We start from the raw sequence: 27,808 nt of genomic DNA, 5'->3' as shown, positions 1-27,808 counted from the left end.
CCCTGTTTGATTTGTTTCTTTCTGACTTGCGTAACTTTCCTGGCCAGAGCGTGACTGTCTCTGTCCTTTGTTATCATCAACTTAAGTTTAAATTATCAAACAGAAATCTGTTATTGTGATACCATTGCTTTTAATGAACTGCTCCTTTTCTGTTGCTTTGTTTTTCACTTTTTTCTTTTTCTTTTTTGTATTTTTGTTGAATGATGACTAAAGCTTTAACTATTTTTACTTTGGTAGTAGTTTTATTATTTTATCATTTTATCCTTGTTTCTGTAAAGCATTTTTTTTAATCTACTTCTGAAGAATTTTAAATTATTCATCCTTATTTTTCACCATCCTAAATTTTTATTCATTTTAATCCCCCTCCCCCTTTAGTTTCTTTGGATTATGGGACTTGCTTTTGTTTATTGTTAAACTTGTTGTTTGACTCTGTCGTGTGTGAACTCAAAGGATCCTTCATGCTACTTTTTTTTTTTTTTTACATCTTTTTTGGTCCAGCTGCTGGGCTTTTCAGAGTTTTTTGACAGTAGGAAGTATTATTCAGTTTTTTTGTTCATGAATTCCACAGGCTAGTGCTTGGTTTTCACAAAGTTTCTGAAAGTTTATGAGTGGGCTTTTGCACGATCTTTCAAGCCCTGTTTTGTGGGCGCCAAAGCACAAGGCTCAGTCTGAGATTGTTCTTTGTGTGCTAGTTTGATTCTGCTGCGGGTGCTCTGGTTTGTGCCAGTGGTTGCAGTCAGCAAAAGACACATTGTTAAACAATGAACTCAGAACTGAAAGAAAGATTGGTGTGGTTCCCCTCCTCCCATCTAGCATTCTGTGGTTATTTCTCCTGATTTTTTGGCAAGTGTTGCTCATCTGTATCAAGCTGTAGCCACATTAGCTTTAAATTTTTGCTTTGTGTAATTCAGCTAGGAATTAGAAAGACGCATTTGCAATCAGATAGCATTCCATATTTTCTAAAGTATTTTTACTTGAATGATCTCACTCTAATCTCCCAACAGCTTTCAGAGGGCCAGTTTCCCTGCTTTACATACAAGTGAGGACTCACAGAGTCTAAGTGACTAGGTCACATAACTGGGAAGTCAGGGACCCAAATCCAAGACTTCTGAGTACAAACAAGCCCGATGCTTTTTCCACTGTAACATGCTGGAAAAGAATTACTGTCTTTATTACCATACAGTAACAATTGGCTTCTCAGTAGAAGCAAGTAAGAGCAAATCAACGTGGTGAGTAAGTTATGCAGGAAATAAGAGCAAGCAGTGGCGTTGCTGACCAGGAAGTAAACCAACATCAAATGCTAATGCCTTCTGTCACACATCAGCCAGGAAAGGTGGTGGACAGTTTGACTAATACCTGACTGGGAAATTAACTGACAAACTTCCACTTTTGTGTGGCTCTCTCTTGGACACTTGAAGAGTAACAACTCATGGCTGGTTATTTTTGTTTTGTTTGTTTCTGAGGGCAGAAATCGCAAGGAGAAATTGCTGAAAATAGGGTGAGAAGTTAATCAGGTTTATGAGAGGTAAAGGCTTAGTTTCAAGTCAGCTGTAGAGAATAGTCTTAAATGCTGATTTTACTTTGTGTGTCTTTAAGACTAGTTAGCCTGTGATCTTCAGTTATCTTATAGACCCTGACCTAGCAACATAGCTTTATGATTCAGCTCTGTTATCTGGCCTAATACATCTTTAATTATCTTAATTATGTCTTTTTGAAATAATAAAATCTGTTGTTTAATTTACAACCAGATCATAAATTAAACAACAGTTTTGAACCATTTTCTAAAATCACTTGGATGGTTTTTCTTTAATGTGGGAAAGATGAGGGAAGAAAACTTAAAGGTCAAGATAACTTAAAGGTCAGGATAATAAGATGGACTAACTATGTATAGCTAAACTCTTTGGGCATTTTTGAGTAAAAAAAAAGGCTTTTCATTTTAAAATGTACTTAACATTTATTTAGAAATGAAATTATCAAAAGATTTTGACCTTAGCATATGCTTTAAATATCAAATACGAAGTTTTATTTTATGAAACAGAAGGAATCTGAAAGAAATGAGATATGATCAAAAGCAAATTTAATTAAAATAGAATACTCTCCCCTCAGCCTATTAGTCTTGCTACAATTCCTCTTAAGATACATGGATTTGTCAGAACTTATGTCATCCTAACAATTAACTGAAGTGAAAGAATTTATTTTTTAGAGCCAGAGACCCTTTGATGTCATCTAATCCACTGCTAATTGTAGTAATTTCTTTAGTAGTGTCCTTGGTAAGTGGATATATAGCTACTATCATTAATAGGAATCTTACCATGAGACAACATCACAATGCTCTGCAAAAAATATTTTTCTCCTAGGGACAAAACAACTGTATTTCCTCATCTGCATGACCATTTCATGGTACTGAAAGGAACGCTTGGCAGAATTCTTGTTTGAATTAATTAGACATACCAAAATTCCTTTTATGGCGATGATCTTTTTGAAAAATGGAATTACTGGAATTACTAGAATTACCAAATAATTAGGGTTGAGAAATTGTGGATAATGTTAGCAGACTACAGATGAGGAAAAACATGGTCCTGATATTTAAAGAAAATGAAGGAGAGATATATTCTTAAAATGACAGCTTAATTTTTATATTGATGCTGGGGAGGATTCAAGATCTGATTATTAAATGGTTTGAGAGCATTTAAAACATTTTATATCTTTAGTAGCCAACATAGGTTTACTTAGAAGCAAGTTATGCCAGACTAACCTTATTTCTTTTTGATGGTAGATTGGGATATAGCAAATCATTTTAGCAGAAAATTTGACCATTTCCCTGTGATGTCTTTCTGGATATATAAGTTATTAAACCAAAAAAAAAAAAAAGGGTCTAAGTAGATTTGCAGTAAATTAAACAGTCATTGGCAAATCTCTGAATGAAGAACTCCAGGGTCGTATTTTTGACTATGTTTTGTTCAAGATTTTTGTGAATTATGTGGATAATTACTTTTTCAACTTGTGGAGGGCACAGGTTCAAAGAGACTGATACTATAATAGTGTGACAAACAAATCCCAGTAGGCTGGTAATTTGGATTAGAAACAATGGGGTGAAATTGAACAGTGTCAAGTCCCTTATTTAGGTTTCAAAAATTAGTTGTATAGGTAGAGAAAAGCAGTTACATGAAAAATGACCTGGGATCTATAGTATGAACCAGTAACATGATGTGACTACTGAAAAAGCTAACACAACCTTGTGCTGTATCAACAGAAACATTGAGTCCCCAACTTGGAGTGAGCTTCTTCTGCTGTGCTGTGACATAGTAGACCATACCTGAGTCTGGTGTTGACATTTGAGTACCACAGTGCAGGAGAAACATTATCAAACCAGTGTGTGCTTGACAGAAATTGTGACACATAGACAATGCTCAAAGAAACTAGGAGTGCTAGTTTTTAAAGACAGAAAGGGCCTGGAGTGGAGGCTGAGAGAGGTTAGGTAAATTGTCCAAGAGGGTACCATTAGTTAATGGCAGAGCCTGTTCTCTATTCTTAGTTCAGAGTTCTTTCTACTCATCACATTTTGTTCTTTCAGGAAGTAAAACCAATATGACCAGGGAGAAGTTACTAGATTTTGACTCTGCACAGGAGCTTTATTAAACAATTTTTTTTATTGTAGTTGATTTATAATGCTAGTTTCAGGTGTACAGGAAAGCGATTCAGTTACACATATACATACATATATATGCACATATATTTTTATATTCTTTTCCATTATAGCTTATTACAAGAAATTGAATATAGTTCCTTGTGCTATATAGTAGGTCCTTGTTTATCTGTTTTATATATAGTTGTATGTATCTGTTAGTCCCAAACTCCTAATCTATCCCTCCCCTTTTTGCATAGGAGCTTTTAATAGTCAGTGTTGTCCTCTAATATAAGGAACTACTTTGGGAAATAGTGAGTTTTACATTACTGGAAGAATTGAAACAGATACCATATAACTTCTTTATTAGAGACATTATATATTTTAAGGGATAATTCTGAGCTGTTGGAAACTAAGGTGGATATCATATGTGGAAGGCAATCAACCTTATTCCTCTTTACATCTCTTGTCCTGGTTAATAATTAATAACGCCCTCTTTCCCACTCTAGGTGTCCCAGTTTGAGTGATAAATTATGTGATTGCCTTCATTATAAGGTCTCTTCCAACTCTATGTCTGCTGAATGAAAATTATTTCAGCACAAATTATATTGTTTGCCATCAGAGTTCAAGTCTGGTGTCAATAAGTGGAGTCTTTGAGAAAGTCACTTAAATTTTTTTTTTGAAAATTTCAAATGCAAAAGTAGGGTGAAAGGTGTAATGAATTCCTAGGTACCTAACACCTAGCTTCACAATTCTCAATCCATGGTCAGTTATGTTTTACGAGTCCACCGTCAACTTTTCCCCAGATTATTCTGAAACAAATCCAAAGTGTCATATCACATCATCCATAAATATTCCATTTATTTCGCTAGGGGATAATGAGTCTTTTGAAAACGTAACTTTACTGTCATCGTAACTCTTTAAAAAGTCAATACTAAGTCTAAAATCTTTCATTACCAGGCAGTATTCAAATTTCCCTGGGTTGGTATATGCACACAGATACATATATACATACATACTCCACATATATATGTAAACAAAACGTGTGTGTGTGTGTTACAGTTTGTTTGGATACTTACAGTGTATACATTGCAGTAGGTTGATATGTTATTTACAGTGATTTCATCCCTGTCCCTCCTTCTTTCTCATTTTTCCTCCTCTTTTTCCTCCTCATGGTCTTTTACCTCCCGTTTTCTTTTCTCCTCTTCCTCCTTCTTCAGTCTTTCTTTCTCTCTTCTTTTTCTTCTTTATTTTAAAATTATTTGTGAAGAAATTAGGCCACTTGTCCTACAGAGTTTCCCCTGTCTGAATTTTGTTGATTTCAGCCATGTCGTTTAGTATGTTTCTTTGCTCCTCTATATCCTGTATGAATCCACAGTTCGGTCGAGAAGCTTAATCAGATTCATGTTTATTTATTTATTTATTTTTGCCAAGAATATTTCACGGTATAACATAGTCTCCCATTAGGAGGCCTGTAACATCTGGCTGTCTTTTGAGGTAGCATCCTTTAATGGTCTTTGCTTATTTAGATCCATTCATTTGTTAAGAGTTACAAAATGGTGATATTCTATCATCTCTTCTTCTTTTATTGGCTGAAGTACTTCTGTAAAGAGAAGTTTTTTCTGATCGGCTGTTTGTTGATCCTGAGTACAGTCCCTTTAGAAGAATAGACTAAATGCTTGATTCTTCTCTTTTCTGATTTTCAAAATAATGAGTAGTTTCCTTTGCATCTTCCAAAGATAACTTAATTTTTTTAGCATATCATTATTAACTCGTGGTTAATTGGTTATTGATGTATTTTAAGCTCATTACACTTATTGTTGTTAACATTTGCAGGGACCGATCTCTGGCCAGTGAGAGCCTCTTCGTGGTGTTCCTGAATCTTGTTGATATGACCCCAGAAGCCTTTGATAGCTTTCTTGCTTCCTGGCATGACTAGATGTTCCAGGCTCATCTTGTACTTTTTTCACTCTGGGCCTCAGGCCAGCCTTTTCACTCTTCTTCTCTCTCCAGGGAACAACTGGGGAAGCAATTTTTTGTAAAAAATTGTTGTTCTTTGCAAAATTGTGTGTCTGTCTCTAGTGAGTTGCTGAGCCAGATTCTCTCAGATCTCAAGCTACAATCAATCTGGGTTTGATTAGGTTGGTACATCAGATAGCTTTAGTAGCTTGAACCCTTCTCCTCTATTTGAAATAACCTTGTTTTTTAGTCTTTCCTTCCTTTTTTGCCTTTTGGATGCAGGCAGGCTGTGTTCCTTTTCTGGTTGTGGGGTAGAAGTGGAAGCACCGAAGCCCTGTCTCAGGGCACAGGACTTGAGTGGGTCAGACTGAATGCTGAGCAGAACAGAACTTGCAGAGTTGTGATTTTGGAACATCCCACCCAGTCATGGTTAGATACTAAACATTTCATTTCTCCAGGAGAAATGTGCATTTCTTCATTGAACAGCCAAATTTTCTGCCTTACTTTGGTTACCTAAAATTGCAGAGCCTGAGATAAGGATTTGGGTACATATAGTTTATTTGGAAGGTGACCCCTGGAAGCACAGTGAGGAGGTAGGGAAGAATGACAAGGGGGATAGGGGAGAAAAGCCAAAAAAGGGTGTATAAATGAGTGGGTTATTGCCTTGGGCAGATGAGGTTAAATCTGACTTTTAACCTCCCAGCTGTGTAGAACTCCTCAATATTGTCCCAAGGAAGGGCAAAGAAATTAGGAAGTTGTTTATATGTATCTGTTCTCATCCTTTATTCTTAATGTCATTCACTTTCAGGCACCATAGCCTGTCTTGTTTGTTTTGTTTTGTTTTGTTTTTTGGTGCTGGCCGAGCTCCCTTTTAGGCCAGAGAATGCCCTTTGGCAGACAGATGAAGTTACTTGAGCTGGGTAGCCACTGGTTTCTAGGACAGGGGGGTGAGTGGGGCTGGATGAGGTAGGGGGTCGTGAGATGAGGAGGGGAAGTAAGAGAATGAGAGTGGGGTTTGGGGTGGGGAGGTTGTCTTGCTCCTTGAGACCACTTCGCAATATCTGGGGACGTTTGCGGTTGTCACTACTGAGGGAGGAAGAGAGTATTTCTGGCTGGGATCTACTGGGTCGAGGCCGGGGATACTGCTAAACATCCTGTAACTCATTGAGTGGTCTATACAACAAAGAATTATCTGGCCCAAAGTGTCAGTGGGCCCGAGGTTGAGAACCTCTGGTGTACAGGAGCTCAGAGGTACAGGTGAGCTCTGGGGTGGGCCGTGGGTGGGGCACGATGCAGCTGGATGTGCTTTGGGTTTCCTGCAACTCTGCTTATGCTCATGCTGTTCCCTTCATAGCCTCATTTCTAAATCCTTTCCTTCTTTAATTTTTTGTATATATTCTACACTGTTTCATTTTTTATGGAAGAATGTGTTACTGTATTTTGTAAAATTTTTTCTTTCAAAATTGTTTTTGTTATCTAACATCCAGCTCAAGAGCCACTTCTTTGGTGAAGCTGTCTCTTATATTCCTTACCAGTTCTGACATTTTCACAATTTCCAGGGCATGTTGTCTGTTTATTGTGGCACTAATCAGTTTTTACCTGGAACTGTTTTTTTTTCTGTCAAGTTGTTATTTTTAAACATAACATCTATCCTCTAAAATTTTTAAAAGAATCGTACAATGAACATCTGTAAACCCTTTATCTGATTTGTCAGTTGTTAACATTTTGCCATATTTATTTCTCACTCTCTCTATTCACACACATATGTGCATATGTATGCGGATGTAGATGTGTATTTATATCTATATGTCTAAATTTTTTTTTCAGAACCATTTCGAAGTAAGTTGCAAACATTCTGATGTTTTACCTCTAGTACTTCGATGTTTATCTCCCATGAAAAGGACATGTCTCTTCTACAGAATCTCAGTGCCTTTATTGCACTCAAGAAATTTAACATTGATACAATAATATTATCTAATATATGTGGTCCATATTTATATTGCTACAGTTGCCCGTTAATGTCCTTTTAGCTTTTATCCTCTGATTTGTAATCCAGGGATAGATCATGCACTGTTTTTACTGCTCATATCTCTTTTATTTTCTTTAATCTAGAACAGTTCTCTTACCTATTTTTTTAAGTCATTCATGATATCTATGGTTTTAAAGACTCCATGCCTGTTGTTTTGTAGCATGAGAATGTTCTACAGTTTGGTTTGTCTGATTATCTCTTCATGATTGTTTTTAGGTTAAACATGTTTGTCAAGCTTTCTAAACAGGTGATGTTATGTCCTTCTCAGTGTAGTCATCACACTGTCCATGATGTCCATTTGTTACATTGTTGGTACTGCTAAGTTTTACTATGTGGTTAAATTAAAGTGGTATCTTCCAGATTTCTCTGTTATAAAGATACTTTTTATCTATTGCAGTGTGTTATCTGTGGGGTGATATTTGAGAGTGTCCTGTTCCCGAAAAACCCTTTGTCTAACGGTTTTAGTATCCATTGATTGATCCAATCCTGAATCAATAATTTATTAGCATTTATAGTTATTTTCATAAATGTCTTACCTCTAAGAGCGTATTTCCAGATTGCAAACTTTATTGGAGCAGAATCTCTTAATTCTTTTTCTGTTACTGACGTGACTTAGAGTATTGCATATGTTTAATATTTTTGAGGTATTAAGTGAATTAATAAGTGAAAATTATCTCTTTAGAAAATGTGAAAAAAAAAGTCTCTTTTATTCTGCCAGTTCAGCTTAAATCTTTACAGTTACATTCTCTTTTCTTAAGCTTCTTCAAGTATAGAATAGTCAATTACCATTTCTTTGGTATTGCTTCACATTTCAAGATTTTTTCCATAGTATCCTCCAAATGACAGTATCTCTTCTTCTTCTCTGTAAATGCTAAGCTCCTTAATCTGTACATTAAACCAGTCTTTTAATCTCTCTCACTATGATATTTAGTTTACAGAAAATGAAATGTAAATACATAGTAGTTTAGAGGGTCCTGGCCTGGGCCTCTGTATAAACCATATATAAACCAGACACCTCATGTAATTAACCAAAATTAATTAACATTAGGTTTCACTATTTCATGACAGTCATCATTACTGATTTGTTTAAAAATTATATTTAATTCCTAACTACTTTTTAAAACTACAAAAAAAGTCAGAGAAAAGTTGAAAAAAGCAGACTTTCTTTTTGTGGTGTCAGATGCATTGTAGTTATTAAAAAAGAATTGGTAATAAATTATATTAATGAGACATTTTGTGAATATGCATTACAAAATCATTAAGACTACAATTTTGTGCAGTAGAATATTTATTGCTCAATAAAGTAATGCTAATTCATAGCATTTGACTTAAGATATTGTTATTTTATGCACTGAAATAAGAATACAAAAATTCAAGGTTAAAGGTTCATTGAAAACATATTAGAGCATTTGAAGATGGGACATTATACCCCTTTTTTAATTAGTCTGAGTTTCTTAGAATCAGCAGCACAGCAAATTCCTTCTGATATACCTACGACTCATGTAGCTTAATTTCCTGAGAATTGTCTCTTACCCTTTTTACTCTTTTCATGTGGCTACTACTAAGTTTAAAGCTATGCATATGGCTGTATTATATTTCTGTTGCACAGCACAGCTTTGGATACTAGAAATATGAAGAAGGAGTAGATGTGGCCTCAGGCTGAAGGATCTGATACAAGGAAGTATTATAAGGAAAGGGGGGAAATTTGAATGATCTCAGTTTAATCTCCCCTCCACTTCCATCCTTTCTTCTACAGATATTTTTTGAGGGCCTGTTTCATGCAAATTATATCAACTTTCAGATTTAATTCTTTATAGTCTCTTCCTTAATATAGGAAAAGAAATTTTACCTCTCGAGACAAAAAAGTGTGCTGTACTATGGAATTACTGATGGTATCTCTGAATTTGTAGGGAAAACGGAGTATATCTTTGAGGCACTTGGTAAGTTTCTTTATGATATCCTTGTGATTAATGTTTAGGTTCATAGTATTTTGGGGTAAATATTATTGTTTAAATGACTGCACCCAAGAGGTACTGATAATTGAACTGTGGCTGCCAGAGAGAGAGTTTTCTAGAAGCATGCTTAGCCAATCTCTTTATAACTTGAAACTGGGGGTGCCTACCCCAAATTGGAATGGAACCTAACAATATTATGATGGGCTGTAAATAGAGAGGTAAATCTAACCAGATTGGAATGTAATAGGGATAAATCTAAAATTCTGAAATGGCTTCCGAAATCCAGCTGTCCAAATTCAGAATGAGGGATATATGGCTTAGCATTAGTGTATATGTAAAAGCTTTGGGGCTTTTAGTTGATAGGAAGCATAAGTTAACGTTGATATGACTGCCAGAAAAGCCATTCCAATCTGCAGTATATTTATTAATAGAAGTTTAGTATCTGAAATGAAGGCAGGGATTTTTTTTTTTTTTTAACTTGATTCTGTGTTCTTCAGAGCACACCTGAAATCTTATGCTTATTTCTGGGTATTACTCTCTGAGAGGACTGAGGACAAACTGGTATACATGCAGAGAAGAGAGAGGAGAGGATGATAAAGGAAATGGAGACCAAATCATAAGAGGACTAGTGAGAGAACCTGGGGTATTTAGCTTGGTCAAGGGGTGACTCATGGTGGGGTTGAGAGAGGGGGCACAAGAGCTGCTTGCAAATGGTTGAAGAGCAATGATATTAAAATGAAACTAGACTCGTTCCACAAATTCCTAAGAACTAGTGGATGAAATTTTCAGAGAAAGAGTTTATTTCAGTGTAAGGAGACGCTATCAAGAGTTAGAACTAACTCTTGGAAATGTGTTACCTCTCCAGAATCTTTGTAAAACTGTTTCTTAAACCTACTTTTCCATTGAAAATCTCCTTCAGCCTGGCACTTCCACAAGATTCTTTTCTGGCCCTTACTTCTTATAGTTGGAGTTTCAGTAAATAATCGTTCTTTATGTAGCAACTGATAGGAATAATTCTTCCATCATTGGCAAAACTCTAGTTATTTACCATTTGAATTGTTTCTTTGATATTGTGTTTTCCTAGCAGTTATTTAAGCTTTAAGAGAGACAAAATATGAGGATACTATTCGCTGGTAAGAATAAGGAAAGGAGCTCGTGAACAAGCTGTATTTCTTCCGTAGCAAGACATGTGGTTCACTCTGCAGGACTGGTGATTGGGCCTTTCTGAGATGATGCTGATATGTTCTAAAGAGGGCCAGCTGCCAAGGCATGAGCGTGTAAATACAAACTTCCTTACACCTCTTCTGGTTTCTTTGAGGAACTGTAGATGTGTGTTTTCAAGGAGAAGATCTCCTGCCCCGCTGGTCTGAAAGTCGTAGCCCAGTGATTTTCAGGGAGTCGTGAATGGACTTGAAACTGCCATTTTGCTGTTAGATATTTATACACTTCTAGCCATTCTAGGTATTTTCTTTCTTTTCTTTCCTTTCCTTTCCTTTCCTTTCCTTTCCTTTCCTTTCCTTTCCTTTCCTTTCCTTTCCTTTTCTTTCCCTTTCTTTCTTTCTTTCTTTCTTTCTTTCTTTCTTTCTTTCTTTCTTTCTTTCTTTCTTTTAAACCTCATCTTATATCACCTCTGATACTATTTTAATTTCTTTGTTCTCTTGCCAACTCTTCCTTTTAATGAAAAGTTGAAGTAAGCAGTATCCCTGTAGTCTGTTACTCTGTGTTCGTATCATCCTCTCCAGGGTGAAATAAAGGAAATGCGATATTATTGCTCTTCTCCGTGATTTGTGTTGGTCTTTTCTCCACATCTCTGCCTTGAGGTCTGGGACTATGTTTTCTACTTCCTATATAACTCCCCAGGTGTCCAGAATGTACATCTGTGCATGGTAGGTTTTTAATAAATGTTCTTGACTGATTTACTGACCCTTCTCCCAAGCAAGGAAATAATGCCACATTTTATTCCAAAGAGGCTATAGAGTATTAAGGTAAAGTGTTTTAGGAGTTCTTTGAGGTTGAAGGTGAGAATTTGAGAAAGTCTGAAATTTAAGAGTGAGATTCTGAAAGATATTTAAATTTATTTGTTTTGAAAAATACCTGTATAGTATTTTTACTATGTATAATATAGTTACTCTCTTTCCCCCTAATAGGATCCTTTCCGTTGAGGGTATAATAATTGCTATACATTGTTTCCCTTAAAAAATTCATCACATATTCAAATACTTTTGACTATTTAATTTTTCAGTCAGTTAAAAAGTTTAAAAAGTAACACTCCCCAGTACTCTCCTTTAAAAGGACCCATTTGGGAAACTTCTTGAAAAAATAAAGATCTTTGTAAGTATTCATCTTATAAAAGCATTCTTTGCTTTTAAAAAGAACTCACTGCATTTTTTTTTTTAAATGGAGAATTCTCCAGTTGCGTTTTTGAGATGATTTTATTTATAAAAAAATAAATTTACTTGTAGCCATTGAGTAAACACTTCCTACTTTATTTGTGTTTAAGTTTGGATTAAAGTGGGATGGATTTTTGCATCAGATTGAAAAAATAAGAGCTTTATTGAGATATAATTCACATACCATGCAGTTCACCCTTTGAAGTGTACAATTTAGTGGTTTTTAATACATTCACAGAGTGGTGCAACCATCAACACTAATTCCAGAACATTTTCATCTCCACAAAAGGAAACTTTGTACTCGTTAGCAGTCACTCCCCATTCCTCCCTTTCCCAGCCCCTGGCAACCAGTAATCTACTTTTTGTCTCTATGGATTTATGTATTCTGGACATTTCATATAAGTGGTATTACCCAATAATCATACAATATGTGGCCTTTTGTGTCTGGCTGTTTTCACTTAGCATGAAGTTTTCAAACTTTATCCACATTGTATCATGTGTCAGTACTTTTTTATAGTTGAATAATGTTCTATTGTATGTATATACCACATTTTATTTATCTATTTATCAGCTGATGATCATTGGATTGTTTCTACTTTTTGGCTCTTGTGAATAATGTTTGTACATCCACGTGCAAGTTTTTGTGTGGACATATGTTTTTGTTTTTCTTGGATATATACCGAGAAGTAGAATTGGTGGGTCATGAGGTAACTGTATGTTTAGCATTTTCAGAAACTACCAAACTATTTTCCTAAGTGATGGCACCTCTTTGTATTCCCACTGGCAGTATCTGAGGGTTCCAGTTTCTCCACAGCCTCACCAATACTTGTCATTATTTGTCTTTTTGATTGTAGCCATCATAGTGGGTGTGAAGTGGTATCTCATTGTGGTTTTGATTTTGATTTTCATTTCCTTAGTGACTAATGATGTTGAGCATCTTTTCATGTGCTTATTGACCATTTCTTTATCTTCTTTAAAGAAATGTCTATTCAAATCCTTTGCCCATTTTTAAATTGGATTATTTGCCTTTTTATTGTTACGGTATAAGAGTTCCTTATATTCTGGGTACAACTGCCTTATCAGATGTGGGATTTGCCAAATTCTATATTTTCTCCCATTCTGTGGGTTGTCTTTTCACTTTCGAGATAGTGTCCTTTGAAGGAAAAAAGTTTTAAATTTTTATGAAGTCCAGTTTACCTACTTTTATTGCTTCTGTGTTTGATTTCACATCTAAGAGAACATTGCCTAGTTGTAACGATTTATTCTTATGTTTTCCTTGAAGATTTTTATACTTTTGTTCTTACACTTAGGTCTTTGATCCATTTTGAGTTAATTTTTGTATATGGTATGAGTTGGGACTCAAGTTTGTTCTTTTGCATGTGGCTCTCTGATTGTCCTAGCATTATTTGTTGGAAAGACTCTTAGTCTCTTCAGGCTGCTGTAACAAATTACCATACACTGGGTGGCTAAAACAACAAATATTTATTTCTCACAGTTTTGGAGGCTGGGAAGTCTGAATCAAAGTGCTGGCAGATTCAGTGGGTAGGGTCTTCTTCCTGATTCATAGACAGTCTGCCTTTTCATTGTAACCTCACATGGCAGAAGCGGACAAAGGGGTTCTCTTGGGTTTCTTTTATGAGGGCACTAATCCCATTCATGAGGGCTCTGCCCTTATGACTTAATCACCTACCAAAAGCCCACCTCAAAATACCATCACACTGGGGATTAGTTATCAACGTGAATTTTAAAGGAACACAAACATTCAGTCTATAGCAGACTCTTTTACTTGAAGTTTTTTAAATTGTGTAAAATAAATAACACAAAATTTACTGTCTTAATAGTTTTTAAGTAATGTTTCTATATTTCAGTAATGTTAACTACATTTATATTGTTGTGCAATCTCCATAGCTCTTTTCATCTTGTGAAACTGAAATTCTGTACCCATTAAACAACAACTCCCCATTACTCCCTTCCCCCAGCTCCTGCCAACCACCAATCTCCTTTCTGCCTCGATGAATTTGACTACTCTGCGTACCTCATATAAGTGAACTTGTACAGTATTTGTCTTCTTATGTCTGGCTTATATTACCATAATGTCCTCAAGGTTCATCCCTATTATACCATGTGTCAGAATGTCCTTTTTTAAAGCTGATTATTATTCCGTTGTATATGTATACCAGATTTTGTTTATCCATTCATCTGTCAGCAGACACTTGGTTAGTTTCCTTTAGTCCATTGTGAATAATACTGCTGTGAATCTGGGTATAAAAATATTTCTTTGAGACACTAACGCTGATTTCACTTCTTTTGAGTATATACCGAGAGTGTAATTGCTGGATCATATGGTAATTCTATTTTTAAATGTTTGAGGTACTGCCACATTGCTTTCCATAGCAGCTGCATTCTTTTATATTCCCACCAGTGGTGCACAGGGGTTACAGTTTCTCCACAGCCTCGCCAACACTTGTTTTAGTCTCTTTCTGTCTTTTTTAGTAGTCATCCTAATGGGTGTGGAATGATGAAAAACTCTTCTTTGCTGCTTTGAATTATCTTGGCACCCTTGCCAAAAATCAGTTGACTATAAATATGAAAGTTTATTTCCAGACTCTGAATTCTATTCCATTGATCTGTATGTCTGTCCTTGTGTCAGTACCACACTGTCTCAATGACTGTGGCTTTGTGATAAGTTTTGAAATTGGGAAGTTTGAGTCTTTCAGCTTTGCTCTTTGTCAGGATTACTTTTTGGCCATGCTGGACCCCTTGCATTTCCATGTAACTTTTAGGATTGGTTTGTCAGTTTCTGCCAAAAAAGCCAGCAGGGATTGCATGAAATCTGTAGATTAATTTCAGTAGTATTGCCATCTTAACAATATTAAGTCTTCTGATCTATGAACGTGAGATGTCTTCCCATATATGTAGGCCTTCTTTAATGTCTTTCAATGTTTTGTAGTTTTCACCGTGCAAGTCTTAACACTTCTCTTATTAAGTTTATTTCTAAGTATTTTATTCTTTTGGTGTTGTTGTAAATTAAACTGTTTTCTTAACTTCATGTTTGAATTGTTCATTGGTAGTGTATAGAAAAGCAGTTGATTTTGTACATCTCTCTTGTATCTTGCAACCTTGTGAAACTTGTTCATTAATTCTCATAGAATTTTTGTGTGTGTGTGAATTCCTTAGGGTTTTCTATATGCAAGATCATGTCATCTGTGAATAGAGATAAGTTTACTTTTTCTTTCCAATCTAGATGCCATTCATTTCTTTTTCTTGCCTAATTGCCCTGGCTAGAACCTCCTGTACAATGTTGAATAGAATTGGCAAAAGTGGATATCCTTGGATCAGATTTCTAATGTTTAGTGGTTTGGAAATATGTATTACTGACAATGCTCCTTTGAGAAATTGAAAATCCAGCTTTGTGTCCTCCTTTAGTAGTAACAAAGTAATAAAATTTCTTCTATTGGAATTTAGCATGCTATTAATTTTTGAACATCAAGGCACAATAGATTCTATCTTGGCTTTTTCTAAAACTTGAATGCCTCTGTTCTATTAACTTGGGAATTTTTTTCTAAAACTCACTAAAGTAAGTCAACTGTAAGACTTTAAAAAACACATCTTTAATGTATATATTCTCCTGAGGAATTGTGCATGCTGGGTATAGTTGAATAAGAATGAGTAATCGGGACATTCATATTGTCTTTGCTAGCACCTCTTAGTCTTGGCTTGGGTTAATGGTTTATAGTTAGCACATTTGAAGAAAGTTCGTAAATTGTAGCAGACATAGTTGAAAACCAGAGATGATGATAGTGAGTAGGGTGAAGGAGAGGTAGTGATTATACTGTTTTGGTAATTTAATTCCACACCCAACTTCTGAAGGGTATATTTTATTGTTCATATTTATTCCCTACAGAAAGTGATAGAAGTAACTCTTCATACTTTATTCTTTACCGTAGATTTTATCAGTAGTTAGATATCCAGTTCAGAGAATTTCTTTCATATGTTGAGCATTTCTTGAATATATTCTGTATGTATTGTACTTTGCCCTGTCAGAGACATGAAATAACTATGAGAGCATGCTCATTCTCTGAATGTTTACAAGGTATTTGGGAAGCTCAGGAATACGTACTTACTTTGTACTGCTGTGTGTTTGTGGTTCTGTGTATAAATTCTGTCTCCCTCACTAAATGTAAGCTCCTTGAGGATAACCATCTTTGTATTGACATGGTGTGTATCACAGTGTCTCTCTTGTACCATGAGTTTATTAGGAATTTTAAAAATTAATGGAAAAACAAAACCAATATAAGACTACAGTTAAATGCTCAGTGAATGGCATAAACAATCAGTATTGTTAGATTTCAGAAGTAACAATGATCAGTGTGTACTGGATTTATTAGGGAAGGCTTCATGCAAGAGAAATAAGTAAGTAAGAGGGCTCATAAAGGATAGGTAAGAATTGAGCAAGGGGAAAGAGCATTTCAACTAGGTGTCATAGTTTGGAGGTCAGCGAGCTGATCGTATTGGCTGGAATAGAAAATTGGTATCAGCTTGTAGATAGAAAGAAGGGTGGGTCAATGAGCAGCAACACTGTATTTTGGAGGCCTTACATACCAATTTGAAAAGTTTACTTTTACTCCATTTGACATTAGAGAACCATTTAAACTTTTTGAGCTAGGATGTTTTGGGGCAAAGCAGTACTTTAGAAGATTTACTTTATGATAGTTTGTATTATGGGCTAGAGGGAGACTGTTATTGGGAGACCAGTTAAGAGGATATGGTAATAAATTCTTCTAGTCTGTTGTACTCTTTAAGAACAGAGTTCTTTGTTTGATTTTTCATGCCTAACAGTGCCTAGAGCAGAGTTCAAATATTTGTTCTTTGTGGGGAGGGAAATAGCTTGGTGGTAGAGTGCAAGCTTAGCATGCATGAGGTCCTGGGTTCAATCCCCAGCACCTCCATTAAAATTTTTTTTTCTTCTTTGGATGCATCAGTGTATGGACTAAGCGGGGCCTGAGTTGAACTGATCGCAGCAGGAAGTATTCATGTGAGAAACACTTTGGAGGAAAAATTGAGATGACTTGTTTCATGAGTGTAAAGAGTACGGGTAAGGTCAAAGATGACATTAAAGTTTCAGCATGGGTGACTAAGGGATAGCAGTGCCTTCCCTAGATAAAGGGAGGTCAGTCAGGGGAAGAGAGGAGTGAGAAAAGGGACAATCACGAGAATGTTTTTAGACTTGCTGTGTTTGAAACTGAAATACATAGTACATAGTGATAGAAAGGTTCAAATGAGAACTGCAGTCTGAATGTTTAAATTTGGATGTCACTATGAAGATATTATTTGAGCAGTAGAAATGATTGGACTGATATAACACTATGGTGTGTGTATGGGTGCAGACATTGTGTGCGTGTGTACAAGTTTACACACTCATACGCCAGAGCCCCATATGTGTGTTAGACTGTGGATATACTAGTCTGCTTATTGGTATTAGCAGAATGATGAAGACCGAGCCTTGGGGTGAGCAGAGGACGTAAAAGGGAGCTAAAGAGGGAGAAAGGAGGAGAACAGAGAGCTAGAAGAATTTACAGCACAAATGTGCTAAGGAGCTTTTGTAATTTGTCTTATGCTTCAGTATAATGCCAGTAATAACAACAGCAGTACTCTGTATGACCTCCTGAGTGCTTACAATTTGCCAGACACCTTTCTGGCATGCTGCCTCTTTTTACCCTCACAACAAAGCTGTGATGTCAGTACTGTTATATCTCCTTTTTCCTGATGAAGAAACTGAACTCTAAGGAAGTTAAAACTTGCCCAACGTGACTTGAACTAATAAATAAATAGGGAATCTCTTGGATATAAACCTGACTTTTTGGACCCCCAGCCAAACATTCTTTTCATTATACCGAAGGTCTGTATGTTTAATTTCTTCGAGACAAGGGCTGTATCTTTAGAGACCTAGTCCTTGATAAAGGCTTATTAATTAGCAGGCAGTGAGTGGACAGTAATGCTTCCTATTGTAAAAATCTGCATGTACTTTGGATTTGGTTGTGTCTACTTTTCTACTTGGATACTTATATTTATCGTGTATTCGAAGATAACACTTTTTGATTGCATGTTGTTGATGTTAATTTAAAAGAAGATATCAGTTCTTTTGTTTGAAGAATTAATCATTCAGAAAGTGCTTTTCGAACTTTTTGTTAAACTAACATAAACTTCTTTTAGAAGTTTTTCTGATGCACTCCTCAGATTATTCATGTATTAGCAAGGAAATAAGAAGGGCCTGACATTTTCTTTTATTTCAGGGGATATCATTTTCAATGCCCAGTACCCAGAACTGCCTCCTGATTTTATCTTTGGAGAAGATGCTGAGTTCCTGCCAGACCCCTCGGCTCTGCATGTGAGTACTGGGGGCGCGTTTGGACGATCTTCATTTGTTGAAAGGAAAATAAAGTTAGCTTTTGACAGTTGCTTAACAGATAAGTTTGCCAAGCATATGGATTTTTTTTCCACCCCTTTTTTCTCTGTCCTGTGAAATAAGTACAACTCTTTGTGTGCCAAAATAGTTTAGAGTTTTTTTTTCCTTGCAGTTTTACTTTCAGGCTATTTTGAATTAATAAAAGTCTCTAGCATATTGGTTAAAATATTTTTACTTCAGTTTAAAGAGACATGTTGAAAACATTCTCTTTGTTTTAACTTAATATTTCATGCCTGCAATCAATTTTCTAATGTTTACTAACACTTCATCACAGGATTTTTTAGGGGAATGTTTTCTTGGCTCTTCAAGAGGCCTTTTTTTTGTATAGAAGTGAAAGTGGCAAATTTGGACTTGTATCTGCATTATCTCAGTATTATTATCAGAAGGGTAAAGACCAGATTAAGTGTCCTTTATTGAGTAAGACCCGAAACTTCGTAGTTGAAGTAGAATGTTTCTGGATTTAAAGCCGAGAGAAGGGTGATAGTACTTGTCAGAGCACATGCGGTTTATATAAAAATTGTATTTGAATGGCTGGTAGAGAAAAACATGTGCTGTTCTGTTTAAAAGGTCTGACCAGACGAAATGTCTCTTTCTTTCCCTTCTCATGTTCGATTTTGCTATGAAGTCAATGCTATAAGAGGTTTTAATATTGTTCAAAAACTATGTTCTTAGTTTTGTTTTTTTTGGGCATTTTTTTGTCTCATTAAAGTTTTCTAATTAGAAGTTTGAGGACTTGCTTTGAAATGTTGCCTCCCCTCCCTTTTTTAAAAGGGAAGTATTAGACAGGAAGTATTAACCCAAATCTAAAGAACTATCTTAAATTTGGGAACACAGCTGTAAAAATATGGTTAGAAAGAGTAGGATGGTTTTGTTGCAAAACTTTTAATAATTACACGTAAACTGTTACTTTGGTTGATTTTTTTTTAAATATTGTTTAAAGATGGTCCCTTTAGATGCTTTATGTTACAAATTCACCCCATATTGAAGCTGAAAGTCTTACCTGGAGAAAACAAGGCAGAAGTACCCCTATAGACCTGTCCTGTGTTAAATCTGCCCAGTGCAGGATAGCACATGCTAAATGCCAAAGAAATGTTAGAGGCTGAGTGCTCCAGAAGTTTCAAGAAGGTTGTCAGAAGAGACTTTGTAGTGTATTCATACTCAAAGAGTGGAACAAAAGTTGGGAGTATGGCTGAGAGTATTTCAACATGGGGACTGACATAAACAAATATGTATAATATATTGTAGAAGGAGGTACCGACAGGTTTCCTGAAGAGTAAATTACTATGAAGAAGGGCTAGAAAAGGTTAGAAAGATAAATTGGGGTAAGATTGTGGAGTACATTGAATGCTAGGTTAAGAGCCATTGAAGGAAATGATACTTTGAGAGTCATCTAACAGCAGTGTATGTAGTCAGTATAATAGGTTAAGAAGAAATTGGGGACCAGAATTGAGGATTGTTGTAAAAATCTAGATGGGAAAGAAGGAACTTTGAGCTAGGATGATGCAAGAGGGAACACACACAACACTGTGATGGAAGGGATAAGAAATATATGTTTATAATTTCTTTTTTGGAATTGCCCTTAAAATTTGCAAGACATATCTTCAATATTGACAAGTATTATGAGAGTATATTTTTTTATTTATCTATTGATTTATGTGAGAGCATAGACTTTTTTTTTTATTGTATAGTCAGTTGCAATGTGTCAATTTCTGGCATACAGCACAATGACCCAGTCATGCATATACATACATATATTCATTTTCATATTCTTTTTCATTAAAGATTATTACAAGATATTGAATATAGTTCCCTGTGCTATAAAGAAGAAACTTTTTTTTTTTTATGAGAGCATACACTTTAAAAGCTAGAAAAGACCTTATGGTTCATCTGATTCCACTTTTCTGTTTTAGTATTGAGGAAATTGACCTAGATTTATATAATTGTGTTAGAGTTGATATTATAACTCTACTCTTCTGATAGTCCCTGAGTGAAGTTATCACAAATGTTTCTGAGAAATTAGCTGAAAAAGAGCAGCCAAAATACCAAAGCACCATATCTAGAAGAGAGATTATAAATATAGAGGAACACCTTCCCTTTAGCTATAGTTGATCTAAGACCTCAGGCAGGCTACCCAGTGCTTCTTCATGGACCAGTGGGCTGAGCAAGCCTAGATAAGCAACCAGGGTACAGCCTCCACTAGCTGGGTGAGGTCTGCATATCCTGGAGGTAGCCCTCGATGTTCGTTGTCATCTGGCTAAAACACTAGGACAGGGTGAACTACAAGACCTGATCCTCATCAGACATTTCTCTGAGCACAGTTTGCCTCTGAAGGACTCTCTTCAACTGTTAACAGGTTATGATTTATTTCATAGATTTAGTTCAGACTTTTCCCTTCCTTCTTGAAGTACACACAGCATAGTCACTAATAATCTGATTAGTCTATATACTGTTCTGAATGAAGGGGATTACATATTTTATCACCCATGGAGTGGAAAACAGAATGCCTAGACTTCTTGGATTTTTCCACTGAAGTACTAGCTGGGGAAGGGAATGAATATGTACCCTTAGAATCTACAAGTGTAGTCCAAAGTAGTTCCTGTGGCAAGTATGGAATTTCCTTGAAGTTTCTGGTTTTATCTTAAAAATTCATGAAAGTTTTGTATTTGATTATACATTATATCTATGTTTTTCTATAAAAGTCTATTAAACTATAAATATTTGAAGAAAAAGATGGGCTTTCCATTGTATCTTAGTTTGAGAAATAATAGTTTTAGATACTGTATGTGATCTTTTAGTTGTTTAATTTATTTTTTAAAATTAATTAATTAATTGATTAATTATTGAGTTATAGTTGTTTAATTTATTTAAATTTATTTTGTTCCAAGAAATGATTTGGAGTAGCTTAAATAAAGGATACACATAAGGTTAATAAAAATATATGAGGTGTTCTGATCCATTAGATGAAGCTCCTTCTTTCTAAACTCAAACTCTTCTTTCAGGAAGGTGAATTCCATTAAGAATTTTGAGATTCTCAAATGAATGGACAATGCTATATAGATATCAGATCTAGATCTCATAGATACTAGAGAATCATAAAATTATTGAGTTAGGATCTTAGTGGGTCAGTTGTTCCCACTTCTGGCTATACATTAGAATAATTTAGGAAGCCTATTAAAAATACAGATGTTTGGACCCCACTGGACATACTGAATTAGATGCTTTAGGGAGCCAAAAAGTCATGAAACTCCCTGGATGATTTTTATGTATTAGTCCATAAACTGCTATTGGAAACCACTGATTGAATCCATCTTTTACAGTATTATCTCCTATAGAAGGCTATTTGCCTTTGCTTAACATTATTTCCATTGAGGTATCATTTTCCATTTTGGGGCCAGCTCTGATTTTTAAAAAAATAACAGCTTTATTGAGACATAATTTATATGTCATACAATTCACCCATTTAAAATAGTGTATAATTCAGTGGTATTTAGTATATTCAGAGTTGTGCAACTATTATCACAGTCAAAAATTTACCCTAAAAGAAACTGCAAACCCATTAGCAGTCAATTCCTTATCCTCCCCACCGGCACCCTTGTTCACTCTAGGCAATAGCTAACTAATCTACGTTCTCTCTATAGACTTACCTCTTCTGGATATTTCACATAAATGGAATCATACACTATATGGCCCTTTGTGACTGTCTTCTTTCACTTAGCATACTGTTTTCAGTGTAACATGTATCACTACCTCATTTTTTATTACCAAATAATATTCCATTATGCACATTTATCACATTTTATTTATACATTGTCAGTTGATGGACATTTGGGTTATTTCCACATTTTTGGATATTATAAATACTACTATTGTATGGAAGTATTTCTATTTCTCTTGGATATATCCCTAAGAGTGGAATTACAGAGTCAAATGGTAATACTATGTTTAACTTTTTGAGGAACTCCCAGACTGTTTTTTCATAGGGGATGTTCTCTTTTACATCCCCATCAGTGGTGTAAAGTGTTCCAGTTTCTTCACATTCTCACCAACACTTCTTGTTATCTGTCTTTATGATTATATCCAACCTAGTTGGTATGAAGTGATTATCTCATTGTGGTTTTTGGTTGGCATTTCCCTGAGGGCTAATGATGTTTTGCATCTTTTTGTGTTACTTGGCCATTTATATATCTTTGTTACAGAAATATCTGTCCAAATCCTTTCCCCATTTTAAAATTGGGTTATTTGTCTTTTTTTATCATTGAGGTATAAGAGTTCTTTATATATTCTGGATACAAGTCCTTATCAGATATATGACTTATGAAATTTTCTCCCATTCTGTGGATTATCTTTTCACCATCTAGATAATATTGTTTGAAGGACAAAAATTTAAAATTCTTATGAAGTCCCACTTGTCTATTTTTTCTTTTGCTGCTGGTGCTTCTGGCTTCATATCTAAGAAACCATTGCCTAGGCCAAGTTGATGAGGATTTACTCATGTTTTCCTTGGAGAGTTTTATAATTTTTGCTCTTACATATAGGTCTTGGATCCATTTTGAATTATTTTTTTGTATATGGTGTGAGATAGGGGCCTTCCTTTATTGTTTTATAAGTAGAGGTTTAGATGGCCCAGCACAGTGTATTGGAAAGACTATTTTTTTCTTATGAATTGTTTTGGCATTCTTGGCATTCTGAAACTCACTTGACTATAAATGTGTGGGTATATTTCTGGATTCTCATTCTATTATGTTCATCTATATTTTAAACTTATACCAGTACCACACTGTCTTGTTTGCTGTGACCTTGTAATAAGTTTTGAAATTGGGAAGTGTGAGTTTTCAAACTTTGTTTTTCTTCTCCAAGATTGCTTTAACTATTGAGTCTCTCGCTTCCATATTAATTTTAGAATCAGCTTGTCAATTCTGCAAAGAATCCAGCTGGGATTTTGATAGAGATTGCATTTAATCTGTATATCCAGCTAGAGATTACTGCCATCTTAACAATATTAAGTCTTCTAATCCAGGGACATGAAATGCCTTTCCATTTTTAAGTCTTTAATATCTTTCAATGATGTGTTATAATTTTCAGAGTACAAGTTTTACACTTATTTTGTTAAATGTATTCCTAAGTACTTTATTCTTCCTGTAAATAGACTTGTTTTTAATTTCACTTTTGGTTTCATGTTGTTGCTGTACAGAAACAGTTGATTTTTGTGTGTTGATCTTGTATCCTGCAACCTTACAGCTCTAACTTTTAATATGAAGTTTTTCTACTGAGCAAAAATCTCTCTACAGACTTATATTCTTTATCTCTTTCTGCTTTCTTGAGGTAAATCCGTTCGTTGTGGAAGCTGGATGATAACGTATTTTGATATTGAGATGTGATTATAAAATAGTGACATTGCTTGCTTCTTCTTTGACCTCATAAACTGAACCTAAAGTGTTTCTTAAAGTAGAAATGGAAGCAGTATTGCAAAAAGATTATAGTTTTTCCAGAAGCTACTTTTAAGATCAAGACTCATAAATTGTAGATTTGTTAAAAATTTGCTTCATTGTTCTACTTTATGTATGCTGATAATGTATTCACCAAACCATGAAGTCAAAGTAACTGAAAGTTATGCCCTAAGTTCTAAGCAATGGATGTAAAGCCTGAACTCTACTCCAGATGTGTTCCCTGGTTAGTACTGGAGACACTACTTTATTTAATAGACAATGTGAGAAGATCATGTGAATTCAACATAGTACATGGCAGAGGGAGCAATTAATGGTTTGGGACTGGTGGTGAAAAGTTTTATATACGACAGTAATGTGATAATTTTCCAGTTAATCTGTACATAGAAGTATTTTTCAGGGACACTTAAGAAGAGTTGATTCTTGATTGGAGTGGTCATTTGTAGAGCTTTTTCCTGTTTGCACTTTCATCCTGAACCTCAGGTCCTAAGCATTTGCTGATTAAAGAGCTGTCCCTGCAGCATAAGTTAATTTGTTGGTGGGTTTGCTTTTACTGTATTCTGTCTTATGTGTTTGCCATACTGTTTCATGTGTCATGTTATAAGTAAGATGCTGACTTATTGATGCCCTCTTTTACTAATGAAAAAGCATAAAAATCAACAAAAGACGAATAGAGGAAAATCCTATCTGTCAGTATTGACTGATTACACACTGGGTGTCCAACACTGTGTTATATGGGACTTGAACTCAAGGAGGCTAACTTTTAGGGAGATGTAGATACATGAAAATGGTGGCCGTTGGTGGTATATAATTCAGTGTTGGAATAATTGATACAAAGAAGTGCTGTGGGATAATTGCATAGTGTTTTCACATACAGTATGTAACGTAAGAAGAGAGGATGATCAATTAATTAAGACAGAGGCTCCATTAAAATGAGAAAGGAAAGTTATGATGAGTTGGAACTGTGGGATTAAAATCATCAGAAAGAAGTTGGAGCTTCTGCTGAACCCTAAGTGATGGGTCTGCTATAGCTGCTGTAATTGCTTCTCTGATCTTGCCTCCTTCCATCCTACACCTTGCTCATTCTTCTCCAGCCACACAGGCCTCCTTGCTATTCTTCAAAAATTCTAAGGACCTCCTTAGAACTGCTTTATTTGCTATTCACCATTTTCATTCCCTTCTGCATGGAACTTTCTTTCCTCAGTTATCTGAGTGGCTTGCTCTCCTACCTTCTAATGTTGTTACATTAGGAAAGCCATCACCGCTTTCCATGTGCAAAATAGTAGTAATACCCTTCTTCTCTCATCTTTTTCCTGCTTTATTTTCTTCATTGCACTTTATCAGCATTTGGTAAAACTTGAGCTCCTTATTAGGTATCTGTTTCTGCTAAGGTTACCAACTGCCCTTGTTTGCCCAGGGGTGAAGGTTTTCTGGGATTTAGTATGTTCACTACTAAGATGGGACAGTCCCAGGCAAACTGGGATACATGGTCACCTTTGTTTATTCACTGGACTAGAAGCTTCTGGAGAGAGTGGGATTTGTTTTGTTCACTACTGTATCCTAGTATCTAGAAGAGTGCCTGGTGCATGGGGGTGTTCCGTGTGTATCTGTTAGGTGAATAGTTTGCCTTTAAGGTTCTGCATTCCTTAAGAGACTTGCTGGTTTCCAAGATTAGAAAATGTTTTAAATAAAAATTTCATAACAGAAGAAAAGATTCAGTTTTAGAGAAATCTGGGGTAAAAAATCAGTTAACAGAAACTCTGAAGCAGTGATTTTTTTCAGCCTTGGGTTTGCAACACCCTGTGGTCTGTTCAGCTACCTCAAAGGTTATTGTGAAATTCTTTCCCCTCAAAGTAATAGTGATAATTCCCTTTAATTTAAAATAAAATTGCATAAAGGAGGAAGGGAGGATCATACGTTTAAATGAGAACATGTTGCAATTATAGCAGGGTTGGAAACCACTGATATCTGACTTCCTAGTTTGAAGAAGGTGACGACGATGTTGTGCTCGGGACCAGCATCTTCAGGATAGGGAACGTAATGCTACTGCTGGTACCACCCACCGGTTGTATAATTCCTTCACTTCCCATTCTGCCCACCTGGAATGTAAGTGTGGAAAGAAATGTTGTATTAACTCCTTGTCCCTTCTCCTCTCCTGCTCTTCTCTGTTCTCCCCAAAGAAAGACATCTTTGAAATGCATCTGTACAAAATAGTGTCCATCCCCTGTGTATGTAAAATATATTCAAAATATGTGTAAAGAAACCACTAAGCTAAGACGGACTGCATGACCCACTGTTGAAAAATGCTGCCCTGATGTTGGTGTTCCTGCTCCTAGACACCTCCCTTGCCCCAGCCCATAACGTATTCTACAAGAGAGCGCTCTGCATTTTTCAGATAGCTATTGAATGCCTCATTTGAGACCTATAAAACTCATCTTTTACCCTCAAGCTGGACATAATGCTCATGACAGATAAGTGAAGAGAATCGCAGCCTCGGGTGATATGAGCAGGCATAGAGGTGTGTGCACAGGGTGCTGCGGGGACATATAGGAGGAGCACTTTACCAGACGCAGGGACACTAAGTATCAGGGACTTAGAAGCATATTATTTGGTTGTTTATAAATAATACATTTTTATGTAACTTGAAGAATAACATTCCTACTGAAGAGTACAAATCATAAGTATGTAGCATGGCAAATTGCCAAAAAGTAAACACATCATGTAACTGGCACCTTGATCAAGAAACAGAACACATCAGCTTCCAGAAGCCCCACTCATGCCCCCTCCCATCACTGTGACCACCTTGCGCGAGAGTAAACACTATGCTGACTTAAATCATCATCATTAATTTTGCCTCTTTTTGATCCTTCTACACTTGGAATCAAACAGCATGTACTTGTGAGTCTGATTTGTTTGGGAACTTCACCCATGCAGTTGTTGTTGTTGTATGCTCATTGCTCATGGTGTTCCACTGTGTGAGTGTACCTCATTTCCTTTATCAGTTCTATTACTGATTAGCGTTTGGATTATTTTCATTTTTTTGCTGTTGTGAATAGTGCTACTATGAATATTCTACATGTCTTGGTAAATATATGTGTGCGTTTCTGATGGATATGTACTGAAGGGTGGACATGATGGCTCACATGGTATAGAGAATTAAGGAGAGGACTGTTAATATACACACATACACATACACACATATAATTTTGAAGACGTGTTATAAACAAGTCTTTAAAAACACAGTTGTATAAAAACAGAACATCTTGAAAGCACAAATACAAACCAGGTGCACTTAAAGTGAACCAGTGTATTAGTCGGAGTTCAGTCAGGAGACAGAAACCATATCAATATGGAGTAAAGTGGAGGGAGAATACCCAAAAAGGAACAAACTGGGTAGACCCGTTCTCTCATGTCTCCCCTGGGGCCGAGACTCTGACCTCCTTATTGCAGAGGGTGTGGTGCAGCCCCCTGGATGATGGAGACCTTCACTTGGGGGTGCTGCAGGCCAGAACTGGTACATAGCCTACTGGGTGCTGGTCGTCCAGGACTGGCGAGGAGAAATGGGCTGGGTGCCAGTTGAACAGGCTGGAGGGTGAGCACTGCTGGGTCTCCTGCATGCCTCCGGCAGCTGCACCATAGGAGCAGCTATGAAACGTACACTAGAACCAGGATAAGATGCTCCTCTTTATGTTATGCCTTACCTTGTCCCTCCATCACTTTCTATTGACAAGCTAAATCTTGTACCAGCTGCCAAAGGAAAAATGTTTACAGGGCCCAGCTCCGGTCTCATAAACAGGACAAAGAAGAGTAGATTTGGGAGATGAGAGGCAATAAATGAATAACCAGCACTACTAAGCAACACTTAGTGTATCTTCCAGTTTATTGTTTTCTGCTGTGACTAACTTGTTATTAAATCCATCTAATGAGTTCTTAATTTTAG

The 27,808-nt window shown here is 35.9% G+C and overlaps 1 protein-coding gene across 3 annotated transcripts in view; it reads left to right on the top strand.

Moving 5' to 3' along the window:
• Positions 1-27,808, top strand: part of BABAM2 (BRISC and BRCA1 A complex member 2) — a 355,229-nt gene that overhangs the window by 51,547 nt on the left and 275,874 nt on the right. For all 3 annotated transcript variants that reach the window (XM_064494653.1, XM_010991265.3, XM_064494652.1), the window contains exon 4: positions 18,252-18,346. In XM_064494653.1, the coding sequence (XP_064350723.1) occupies positions 18,252-18,346 (95 nt within the window). The remainder of the gene's footprint in view (positions 1-18,251; positions 18,347-27,808) is intronic.

This window comes from Camelus dromedarius, chromosome 15 (genome assembly GCF_036321535.1).
Source record: "Camelus dromedarius isolate mCamDro1 chromosome 15, mCamDro1.pat, whole genome shotgun sequence".
Lineage (NCBI taxonomy): Eukaryota > Metazoa > Chordata > Mammalia > Artiodactyla > Camelidae > Camelus > Camelus dromedarius.
Note: the sequence above shows the minus strand (reverse complement) of the source record. Positions and strands in the feature narration are given on the sequence as shown.